Here is a 12370-nt window from a genome sequence, read left to right on the forward strand (position 1 = left end):
GTTAAAATGTCATTTCTAATGAAATAAAACTTCTAAAATGTTTTTTAATAAAATAGAATCCAGGCACCTGTTGAGTCCCCAGTCAGTACAGTACCAGTGTGGGGATTCCATAAAGAAGGGCCACGAGAAGAGGAAAAGCAGCTCTCGAGGGGATGGCTCGGAAGAGAGGCCTCAGAACCAGTACCGTGGGGAGCTCCCACCGCAGTGTGGGCTGCACACACACTTTGCCCCACACCCAGGTGAGCAGTGTCACGCGCCCTCTGTCAGCTCCTCAGCAGTGCACGTTTTCACCGTGTGCTGTCCCTGTGAAATCTCCCCTCCTGTCTTCGACATATTTGTGTGTTTGTGGAGCTCTCTAAGATGTCTTAGGAAAGAATCTCCTACACTGAAACGTTGTAGTGGATCCGTGTTGCAGAGTCTAGTCGCTAAGTACCTGGCCCTTCTATCTATACACACATACACATCTTCTGAATACAGGGGTCCAGGCTACGACTGTGGCTACATTTTAAAAATTACAATGAGGGGCACCTGGGCGACTCAGTCAGTTAAGCATCCACCTCTTGATTTCGGCTCAGGTCACTATCCCAGGGTCATGGGATCAAGCCCCACATCTGGCTCTGCACTGAGCATGGAGCCTACTTGGGATTCTCTCCCTCTTTCCCCCTCTGCCCTGCTTGCACTCTCGCTCTCTCAAAAAAAAAAAGAAAAAAAAAAAGAAGAAAAGAAGTAAATCGGGAGTGTTGTATGCGTGTGTGTGGCAAAGTTGTCAGAAAACCTCCCAATATGAGCAAACCAGGCACGTTCCTGAGGCTTGTCTGTGGGGCCTTTCGAAGCCAGCAGGTTGTGCTGGTGACGTGCCTGGCTTGCCTGCGGCCGCTGCCGAACAAAACATGGCAGACCGGCTGCTTTTACCCCTGAGGCCTCGCAGTGGTGCCGTGGGGTGTGTGGTGCACGGGACCGCCACGTTGTCAGCGCTCCTTATTTTACCTCTGTTCACAAAGACGCATGTGCTTGATGTTCAGACCTCTCACAGAGTGATCACAGAAAAGCTGCCATGACAGAACCATGAAGGTTCATGTCTGCTTTGTCCAGATGCCCCCAGAGTTTGCATTTACCACATTTGTTCGGTTGTGCCCCTCCCCTCCCCACCATGTATGTGTGTGTGGTATGTGTGTGTGTGCATCTTTGTGTGGGCACACGTGCTTATGTATGTAACGTAGGGACGTATATGCATATGTATGTGTGCACATAGGCTGTCGTCGGCCTTTCTGGAACCTTCTCGGGGAAGCGTATCCTGTCACTCTTAACCACTCTAGTGTGGTTTCCTAAGCGCAACGACACTCTCCTGGATAACGAGCATTAACTCTCCAGAATGGGACATGAACCTTACCACAGACCTGCCACTCAACCCATAGACTCTGTTCATGTTTCACTAAATGTTCCATTGATGTTTTGTTTTGTTTTTTTTCCGGTCCAGGATTTTGTCCAGGTGCACAGAGCATATCTAATTGTCACATCTCCTCAGACTCCTATGACCCAGAACAGTTTCTCAGTCTTTCCATTTTCTGTATCCTTGAGGCACTCAGACTTGACTTTACCCCCACTGTGACTTGCTCTGCTGATCCCTGGTGGCCAGACTCCACCGTGCGTTTTGGGAGAGTGGGCTCATGCAGAGGCGGTGGGCTGGAAGGGGAGAAGGAAGAGCACAGGTCACAGGTTGAGGTGAGGTGGCACGGCAGCACTTGGGCTGTGTCTGTCCCCGGGGCAGGGGTGGGGGGAGGTGGTGTGAGTGGCTGCTGTGTGTTTGGGTTGTAGAGGGTGCACGGGAGGGTCTGCCCCAGAGGGTATGGCAGACCAGTCCCAGCAAGAGGCAGCGGTCAGGCAGACTTGGGGAGGTTCAGCGATGGACGTGTTGCTCAGGGAGCAGAGTGCTGGTGACCTCTGACCCAGCAGCTGGATGACTGTTGTCTCCTCAGGTCGTGAGCACTTGAGGCACAGGTTCGCTAGGGAAGTCCTTGGCTTGGTGAGCCCGAGGAGCCTTGGAGCTGTCGATGCCACGCGAGAACACAGCAGCAAGAGCCCAGAGGAGAGGCCTGGGCTGGAGGGTGGCCTGGTGAGACGGGTGTGGCCATGGGGCCTGAAGAGCCAGGCTGGCGTGCAGAGTCCAGAGTCCAGGCAGAGCTCGGTGCTGTGGTGCCTCGAGACAGCAGCAGGGAGGGGATGCAGGGAGAGCCTGCCCACGGAGCAAGGCCCTGTCTGCAGCGCACGGGGGCCTGAGGGGCCAGGGAGAGCCTTCGTCTCCTCCCGGTGCCGGGCAGTGCTTGGTGAAAGCCCGCTTCAGGGACGTGGCCCAGTGGCCGTCCCAGTGGCAGGGAGGGTCTCAGGGACTGACATGTTAACAAAGTCTGCTACAGGAGCAAATCGTTCAGTCCTCTGTAATTCCCAGACTCTAAGTTTTTACTCACTTCTTTTTCTCATACGTGATTTTGTCAGGAACATAGTAGTTGGTTGATTGATTTCTTAAAGTTATTAGCTCAGTTTTATCACTTTTGGGTGGATTTTCCATATTTGTGCGTGTGCACATACACACATATGCGTGCACACACACCTTTTTAAATTACGGTACTGGTCACTGAGGCCAGAGAACTTGGTCTGCTGAGGGCTCTCTTCTGCTCTCCTTTACAGATTCCACAGACATTGAGGAGTCCACCCTTTCTCAGAAGTCAAGTTTGTCAGCCCAAAAGGTATTGAATCCATTGTCAGCTCCTGAAAAGTACAGGAAGCGAAGAATGCCTGGTGGGAGATCTCAGGCACCTGCAGACCAGGAGTGTCTGCACTGCCCGGAGAGGCCCAGTGTGCCCTCGAGCCCTGAGGAGAGTCTGAGCAGGCAGAGTGGCTCGGAGGGCAGGAGTGAAAGGACCTTTCCTCACTCAGCGGTGTCGGAGCCCGAAGAGGAGAGGCCCCCCAGCGTGAGTGGCACCGGAGAGGTGAGTGGGAGAGGTGAGCAGGACCGGATGGAGAGGTGGGGGCTGCCAGGCCTGTGTGCCCCCTCTCCCTTCCCTGTGCTCACTGGCTCCCAGCTGGAGAAACTTCTACACATGCTTCTCCCCAGCATTTGCTACCTGTTGATCTGGTGGAAATATACTCCCAGGCTTCCCACCGCTTTCTGCCACGCTCCGTGCTTTGAGGCTGGAATGTGGGCACAGTTGAGGGGCAGTTGTGCTCTGCTTTTTGGCAAGGGAGCTTGTCTTAGAGGCGGAACCCGTCATCTTGGCCAGGGAGCCACCAGTGGCCCTGTTGTGAGGGTGTCCTGGACGTGCATCCTGTGGTTTTCCAAAGGACTTGGCCCTGGGTAGGGACTGAGGGTTCTGCCACCCTGCAAATGACCCAGAGCCACATGGGTGATGACTCTGTTGCCTTTGTCACTGGCTTTGTTGGAGATAGAGGCACAAAGTTGTGGGAACTGGGGCAGACATTGGGCGGGCACGGGCTGTGGCAAAGGGGTCTGCCCTGTTGCTGGTCTGCCAGACAAACCCAGACAGTCGGGAGGGTGGGAGAGCGTCACAGTGGAGGGGGTCTGGGGCCAGGGGAGAGAGAGGGTGCAGCAGAGTTAGGGACAAGATGCTGCTTGGTTAGGGAAATGATCTGGCTTCCTGTGGTCGGTCCTGAGTTGCAAAGAGGGAAAAAAAATTAGGGGAGCTGTCACTTAACTGATCAAATTCTGGCTGCTGGGCTGACCGTTACAGGGGTCACAGTTTGGCCTCCTGGCTGGTTGCCATACATGAGGGGCTGGCTTCTGGGCCGGTCGCTGCAGGTCTTGGGTCAGAGTGTCAGGATGCGGCCACTGTTTGTTTATATGGCCAGTCTCTCACTGTCTGGACCGAGAGAAGGAAGAGAAATGAGGATTTGCTTGAGTGGGGAACAGGCCCGGGCCTTTCCTGCCCCCTGGAGGCCTGGCCTCGCTCACCAAGGATGGACAGCGCCAGGGGCGAAGCTTCACCCAGAGAGCTCATGCACTCACCGAGGGGCTGGGACCTCACGGTGATCGGCCTCTCGCAGAGGACACTGCCCTGTGCTCCTCAGGTAGGAGACAGAAGCCTGAGTGAGTGCACTGGGGACATGGGCTCTGTCACCTGTGCCTGAGGACAGGTGTCCAGATAGTTTGATGGAGGATGGAAGTGTTGGTGCCAGACACTCACCAGGGCTATATGCTCTTACCCTTAGCTTTTTGGGGTGAGCAGCCAGGCCTTGGCATTTTCACACTGCCCCTCCCCCAGTGTGACCTTGGTCAGTGCGGTGCTCGCTCACCAGGCCCTGTCCCTGGTGGACCTGGGGTGGGCGGTGGTGGCAGGACCTGAGCCCAGCCCATGTCCCGGCTCTTCCTGGACACCTGAGACCAGCCCGTGTCTTGGCTCTGGCCGTCAGCCCAGAGACAGATGCAGGCTTCTATTCCCTCCCTCCCCAAACCCCCAGACGCTTGGAAAGTGGGCAGGAGGGCAGAACCATCTCCCTTTCTTTGGTAATTCTTTAAAATTGGTGAAGCAATTTCTAAAGAGGAAAGGAGAGCTGTTGATGTGATTGCTGACACGGCACTGATGTGGCCAGGCCCTGGGTGGAGTCTTGGTGGTTTTGCCTGGCCGTCTTCTGCCCACATCGTCCTGGCCTGACCTCCGTCTGGTCTGTCATGTGGCCTCATGCATTTGGGGTACCGTTCAGGCCGAGACTGACTCTAAAGGGTCTGCAGCCTCCAGGAGTCCCTGTGCACTGGTTCAGGAGGGCCCAGGACAGGCCATTGTGGGACTGGGGTTCCCACAGCCTTAGAGCTTAAATTACGATGTGGGTCTCATGACTGACACACTTGGTGTGACACCTGCTAGCACGTCCTTTAGCTGTTCCTCCCGGTATGAGGATGCCACACGTCCGGGGGCAGGAAAGGGATCCCTATGTGCCACCCCTGTAGCGTTGTGATGTTTGGACAGCCCTATCGTGCACACCTCAGCAGGACAAGGGCATCAGCATGAGGCATGCTGGCGTCAGAGGCCTTGCTTCACACAGTAACCACTGATTTTGGCATCTCAGCATCATGGCTTTGTCTCCGTGGCAGGTGTCTCCTGCCAAACTGTACTCAGCTCCGCCTCCCGGGAAGAAGGCTGGCCTGGAAGTGGTGCTCCTGGAGGCGCTCCTCGACCTGGTGGACAGGTACTGGGGCGGCTGCAAGTCCCTGCACGGCAACGAGGTGTTCCGCGGTGAGTCAGGAGGACGGTCCACTCAGACCCGTACTTGGGCCGCCCTCCGGGCAGCATTCTGTTTGCAGGTGCTATTCGCCTGCTGGGTTCTGAGCCCTGCACCTTGCTGGACCCTCCCCATTGGCCGTCACCGTCCCTGCCGCACTGCATGGAGCATCCTGACGCCCTCTTGAAGCGGCTCGGGGCTTCCATGAGGTGTGAGGCACGAGGGGTGTCGTGCAGGACTGTGGCTGTTGGTTTTCCTACTGGTACTCTGCATCGTCACCTGGTTCTGTTGGAGGTGCTGTTCACATGTTGGGTTCTCGTTGCTCTGGTTTATGTGAAGGTTTGGAGAGATCACAAAGCTGTGCCGTCTCCTTCCGGCCCTCCAAACGTGTGCTCTTTTGTGCAGGGCCCTGGATTTGCTGAGCTTTCACTGAGGATGAGGCCCAGGAGGGTGGTCACTTCCCGGGGAGGACTTGGCTTTGCTTCTGCTTGTGCCTGGGTGCAGGAGCACACGGGGCGCCCTTCATCCAGGGAGTGAGATGCCACACCCTGGGGTGGTTACTGTGTCTTTCTCCCGCAGCCCAGTGTGTGGCCTTCAGGGTCTCAGTTGGGGCAGGAGCTCGCTCGTCCTTCCTGCAGACCCTGGACCCTGCCCGGAACTGAGCTGTGTGCTCGGTATCATGGCCCTGGAGCTTCTAGAATCAGGACTGCCCAGGATGCTGGAGCCCCTGGATCCTGATCCTGTAAATCTTACCCGCTTGCTCCCAGGCTAGGAGCAGGAGCAGGCAGTGCCATGGAAGAGAGCGTGGCAGGCCACTGGGACGTCCAGGCACACTGTCCAGTCGTGGCCTTCTCTTCAGGGGCACCTTTGCTTTAGAATAAAACTCTTCCTGTGTCCCCGCCTCCCATCCCACCTGTGAGTGGATGGGTGTGCAGACACCTGAGGGAGGTGGTGTCGCTGGCGTCCGTGTCCTTTTGCCAGTTGAGAGTTTGTGTTACTCCAGATGTGCTGGACACGTTTTGTTTATTCTTCGTGTTTTCAACGTAACTGCCACAATATCATTTGATTTTTACTCCTAGCTCAGGCAAGACAGATTTTGTCATCGATGCAAGAGTTTACAGCAGCTCAGGACATCTCAGCAGCCGTGAGTGACGAAATTAGCTTCCTTACTCTGGAAAAGAGATCTTTGCAAAAGCTCCTTGCTGAACAGCAGCAGCAGTACAGCATGAGGATGAGCGAGGTGGCGTCGGAACTCAGCAACACGCGGAAGGAGATGGTGAGCCATGCCCTTGGCGGCGTCTCTGTTCATTCACCCCTCTGTTCGTGGGGTGGAGGCCTTGTTTGGGGATGCATTTCCCCTTGGCTGTTGTCAGGCCACAGGGCCAGGGGTCCCCTCCCCCGCCAGCCTCCCCACCCCCCAACTCCCTGCATGGTTCCCGAGCCCTACACAGCAGGGCTTTGTGGATGACAGCATCCTGTCCTAGCCTCAATGTCCTAGCCCTTCCTGTCCTGCACAAGAGAGCACACATGGAGCTGGGCTTGAGGTGGAGTTTTTGTGGCTCTGGTGCTCCCTGGCTCGGGCTCCCTGACCACTGGGACCACTGGCGAGAGAGGCTCCAGTTAGCTGGGTGAGCCCGGGGTCCCTGCTGCTGTCCTGCCTGCATCAGTCAGCACAGGCCCACGACGTGCTTGCTTTTGGACCGGATGGACTTTGTCCACCAGGTGGCACCCAAGGGCAGGTAGAGCCAGTACAGCTTCCACCCCAGCACCCGAGCCCAAGACTCCTGGCTGGGCAGGGCTGCCCCCGCCCTTCCTAACCTCACCGTGTAAGACCGTGACATACAAATGCCTATGTTAAAAAAGAAGAAAGATCTCAACAACCTAACTTTACACCTCAGGGAACTAGAAAAAGAAAAGCAAACTAAACCCAAAGTTAGCAACAGAAAAAAAGAAAGAAATTGTAAACATCAGAGCAGAAATAAATCAAATAGAGAATTCGAAAAATAATGGGGAAAAAATACCAGAACTGAGATGGGTTTTGGAAAAAATATCCACAATCCACAGACCATTAGCTGGATTAAGAAAATGGGAGAAGACTCAAATCACAAGTAAAAGAGGAGACGTCACAGTGAATGCCTCAGAAATAAAAAGGGTCCTAAGGACTGTTACCAGTGCTTATATGTGAGCACACTGGAGAACCCGGAAGAAATGGGTAAATTCCGAGAAACATGCAGCCTGCCAAGACTACATCAAGAAGAAGTAAAGCCTGGGCGCCTGGGTGGCTCAGTCAGTTGAGTGTCTGACTTCAGCTTGGGTTGTGATCTCGCAGTTCATGAGTTTGAGCCCCACATTGGGCTCTGTGCTGACAGCTCAGAGCCTGGAGCCTGCTTCGAATTCTGTGTCACCTTCTCTCTCTGCCTCTCCCCCACTCGCACTCTGTCTCTCTCACTCTCAAAAATGAATAAAAATTAAAAAAAAAAAAAAAAAAAAAAAGCCTGAACAGACCAAGAACAAATAAGGAAATTGGGCAATAATATAAAACCTCCCAATAACAACAACAACAAACAAAACCGAGACCTGATGCCTTCATGGCTTAATTTTATTGCACATTCACAGAAGAATTAATACTCCTTCTTAAACTCTTCCAGAAAATAGAAGTAAATACTTTTGTACTCACTTATGAAGCCAGCATCACCCTAATACCAAAAACACCACAAGAAAATAAAACAACAGGCTAATACCACTGATGAACATAATTTAAAAATCTGCAGTGAAATACTAGGAAGTCAAATTCAAGAAACAAATCAAAAAAAGTATACACCATAACCAAGTGGAATTTCCCCCTGGAATGCAAGGTTGGTTTAACATATGCTGATTAAAACACCACATAAACAGATTGAAACATCAAAACCACACAGTTATCTCAACAGATGGGAAAAAGCATTTGACCAAATTAACATCCATTCATTATAAAAAGTCTCAACAAAACAGATAACACAAGAAAGTTTCCTCAACACCATATAGGCCGCTTATGATAAGGCCACAGCTAACATCATGATCAGTGGGAGAAAACCAAAAGCTTGCTTTCTAAGCTAAGACCCGCTATCGGACACATATAGGACGTGCATATCCATGCACTGGAAGTAGTAGCAAGAGCATGCAGGAAAAGGAGACATCCAGATTGGAAAGGAAGAAGTAAGATTATCTGTTTGCAGAGGACAGGATTGTATGTGTAAAAAATCCTGAAGACTCAGAACAACAAAAACCTATTAGAACTAATCAATTCATAAAGTTGTAAGACATAAAATCAGTATAACAAATCAGTCGTGTTTCTTTACACCAACAGTCTTCTGAAAAGGAAATGAAATAATCTCATTTATGGCTGCATCAAAAAGGATAAAATACATAGGAATATATTTAACCAAGGAGGTTAAATATCTAAACACTGAAAACATTAAGACATGGATGAATGAATGGAGGGATATCCTATGTTCATGAATTGGAAGATTAATAGTGTTAAAAACCCCATGCTGCTGAAAGTTATGTACAGATTCAGTGCAATCTCTATAAAAATTCCAATGGCATTTTTCACAGAAATAAAAAATTATAAAATTTGTGATTATTTTTCTTAAAATTTGTATTCTCCTTTTTCTAGTTGCACAAAAAGACCCTTAATAGCCAAACCCATATTAAGAAAAAAGCATCACACTCCATGATTTCACATTATATTATGAAGGAAGCTATAGTAATCAAAACATATGGTGTTGACATAAAAACAGACACACAGATCAATGGAACAGAATAGAGACCCCAGAAATAAATTCATACATAAATGGCCAACAAATTTTTGACAAGGACACCAAGAATATATATGATGGGGAAAGGACAGTCTCTTCAATAAATGGTGCTGGGAAGACTGGATAGCTTCATGCAAAAGAATGCAGCCAGACCCTTAACACCATGCATAGAAGTCAATTCAAAATGGATTAAAGATTGAAATGTAAGACTTGAAACTGTAGAACTTCTAGAAAAAAACAGAGAAAAGGCCCCTTGATAGGGTCTTGGTGATGATTTTTTCGATTTGACACCCAAAGTACAGGCAACAAAAACAAAAATCCACAAGTGGGACTACATCAAACTCAAAAGCTCCTGCACAGCACCAGTGAGGAGGCAGCCTGTGGACTGGGAGAGAATGTTTGTAAACCATTTGTTTCATAATGGGCTAAATTCTAGAATATATAAATACCACAACTCCGTAGCAAAAAGAGAACCCAACTGAGAAATGGCTGGAGGCTCTGAATAGACATTTCTCCAAGGAAGACATTCAAATGGCCAACAGCTACATGAAAAGATGCCCAGCATCACTCATCATCAGGGAAAAGGAGATCCAAGCTACAAAGAGACGTCACCTGTCAGAAGCAGTTAGAATCAAAAAAAACAAAACAACGTGTTGGCGAGGATGTGGAGAAAAGGGAACCTCGTGCACTGTTGGAGGGAATACAAACTGGCACAGCGAGCACAGAAGACAGTATGGAGGCTCCCCCCAAATTAAAATAAGTCTGTGATATGACCCAGCAATCCCACTTTCAGGTATGTGACCACAGGAAGTGAAAGTAGTACCTCCAAGAGCGATCTGCACCCCCAAGCTCACACCAGCATTATCCACTGTGGCAAAGACACGGGAAACCCAACTGTCCGTCAATGGATGGACAGATTTAAAAAAATGTGTACTTATAGCATGGAATATTACTCAGCCGTTAAAAGAAGGAAGTCTTGTCTTCAACGACATGGAGGGACCTGCAGGACAGTGTGCCCGGTGACCAGACAGAGCAAGAAATCAGCTGCATGGTCTCACTTATAAGTGGAGTCTAAGAGTTGAATACATAGAAACGGAGTGGGAGATGATCACCAGGGGCGGGCAGGTGGGGGGACGGGGAGATGGCGGTAAGGGGACATTTCCGTGGTTGTGCAGGATGACTAGGTCTGGGGCCACAGTTCCTATACTGCAGTGAGTCTGGAAGTTTGCTATGAAAATAGCTGTGATGTGCTCACCAAGAAATGTTAACTGTGAGAAGCTGCAGTAATCAGCTTGACTGTGGTCATCATTTCACCATCTATGTGTGTATCATCAAGTGCACACCTCAAATATATACGATTTTTACTTTAAAATGTCTGTCGTGTGGGGCGCTTGGGGGGCTCAGTCAGTTAAATGTCTGACTCCTGATTTTAGCTCAGGTCATGATCTCATAGTTTGTGAGATCGAGCCCCACGTGGGCAATCAGCGCAGAGCCTGCTTGGGATTCTCTCCCTCTCTCTCTGCCCGTCTTGTATTTTCTCAAATGCTCTCGCGCTGTCCTCTCAAAATAAATGTGTGTGTGTGTGTGTGTGTGTGTAAATGAGTAAGATGTCTACTGTGCACTCGGCCGGGTGAAGTTGTTTACCTTGCAAAGTATTATGGTTGAGTTTTACTAGATGGACTGTGTTCAGGGGGCTCTTCTTGTAAAGAGTCAGTACTAACAGATTATGTCATGTGGTTGAGAGGGTGGGCTGGGACACAGCAGCCGGTCAGTCCTCGCAAGTTACGTAGCCCTCTGTGTGTGTCCCTCGCTGCTGCCTATGAGGTTACCCTAGAGGGCAGCACCGTCAGTAGCAAGGATTTATTGTCGACATCTCCTGTGGGTCAGGAGTCCCAGAGCAGCCGAGCCGTGTGTCTGACTCAGGGTCTTGCCATCACGTTGTCGATTGAGGGCTTGGTGGAGGTGGGTAGCCCCTGCCGGACTTGCCTACAGCAGCCTTGGATCTGTGCTCGAGGGCCTCTCTCCAGGCCGCCCGAGGCCCTCACGGCATGGCGGCTGCTCCTCAGGGCCAGGGAGTGGCCCGGTAGAAGGTCGTCCTTTGTTACCTGCTCTTGAGAGGGACGTGTCAGCACTTCTGCATAGTGTGTCGCGCGGGATCCAGTCAGTAGGTCCACCCACATGAGGGGAGGGCGCCCCGTGACGGCGGGAGCACCCCCGGGCCGTCTCGGCAGCTGCCCACCCAGCCTCGGCGTCAGCCGTGTCTTTCAGAAGATGGGAATGAGAATAGCCACGGGCTTGCTGGGAGACAGGTCTCTGGAACACCTGATGCCATCTTTATGAGAAGCTGCCATTTCAGAGATCCCACACGAAGCTTTACTTTTAGAGAAAAAGATAAAAAATGGTGAAATGATACTGGCGGCCTCTGGTCTTTGGATGGATGCACTGTGGACACGTATGTGTGCACACAAGTGGTGACTGCGCCCAGAAAGGACTGGAGCCCTGTGACCCTGAACCATAATCACTGCGTAGACGTTCTTTTTGTTGGACGGTGTTGACCCCATGGGACGCGGCATGGCCGGTTAACCATGGAAACAAAAGGCCACGGCTTTTGGGTTTGGTGCAGATGAGTAGGTAGCCTGTCCCCTTACAGTGCTGAGTGTGGGACCAGTGGGATCCATGCAGACGGGCCCCTGGGGTCCGTTCCACAGTGATGCGGTCTAGTGTGGAAGTCGCGCTCCTTCACCTCTGTGGACGGTCTGACTGACCCTGTCCTACAGGGTGACCTTGGCTGGGGGCAGTGAGAGGCCCTGCCCGGACAAGCAGTCTTGAACCATCGGGAAGCCCAAGAGTCCTGCTCAGTCGTTTCTGAGATTCACCCCATTGACCCCATCCCAGGGGAGGGGAGGCGTGGTCAGTGGAGCTCGGTCAGGAGACCTGTGGTGAGTCAGCCAGGAGGTACTTCTCACAGAAGAAGTCATTTGTTCCTGAAGGGCCCGTTGCTGACCCTGGTTTCCTCCCCGTTACGAGGACGCTGGTTCCGCAGTCGTGTCTCCTCAGATCCCAGTGCCCGGGGAGCCGGTCTTGGCGAAAGCCCTGCCCCCGAGCCGGTCCAGCCTGGCTCTAGGCAGCAGTGTCGCACGTATCTGAGCGCCGTCTGTCCACTGTCCCTGCTTCAGCCTCCACTGAGACCGTCAGCACTGGGGCCCGGTCCCTGCCCTCTCAGAACCCCACGTGTTCGGGAGACGAGTCGTCGGACATAACTGGCCGTGTAACAGTTTCTGTAGTGCCCTAGTGTATGTGCACACAGAGGGGCCAGTGCGCTGGCTGGGCTGTTGGGGTGG

General features: G+C 51.9%; 1 protein-coding gene across 5 annotated transcripts in view; it reads left to right on the forward strand.

Moving 5' to 3' along the window:
* Nucleotides 1–12370, forward strand: part of CEP72 (centrosomal protein 72) — a 36668-nt gene that overhangs the window by 18527 nt on the left and 5771 nt on the right. For 4 of the 5 annotated variants that reach the window (XR_009610636.3, XM_060634276.3, XM_060634277.3 and 1 more), the window contains exons 6-9: nucleotides 57–239; nucleotides 2686–2987; nucleotides 5105–5246; nucleotides 6312–6508. Coding sequence is in view for 4 of the 5 variants with exons in the window: in XM_060634276.3 (XP_060490259.3) it covers nucleotides 57–239; nucleotides 2686–2987; nucleotides 5105–5246; nucleotides 6312–6508 (824 nt within the window). In the remaining variant the exon portion in view is untranslated. The remainder of the gene's footprint in view (nucleotides 1–56; nucleotides 240–2685; nucleotides 2988–5104; nucleotides 5247–6311; nucleotides 6509–12370) is intronic. The other variant, XM_060634279.3, reaches the window with a different exon arrangement.

The sequence above is a fragment of the Panthera onca genome, chromosome A1 (genome assembly GCF_046562875.1).
Source record: "Panthera onca isolate mPanOnc1 chromosome A1, mPanOnc1 haplotype 2, whole genome shotgun sequence".
NCBI lineage: Eukaryota > Metazoa > Chordata > Mammalia > Carnivora > Felidae > Panthera > Panthera onca.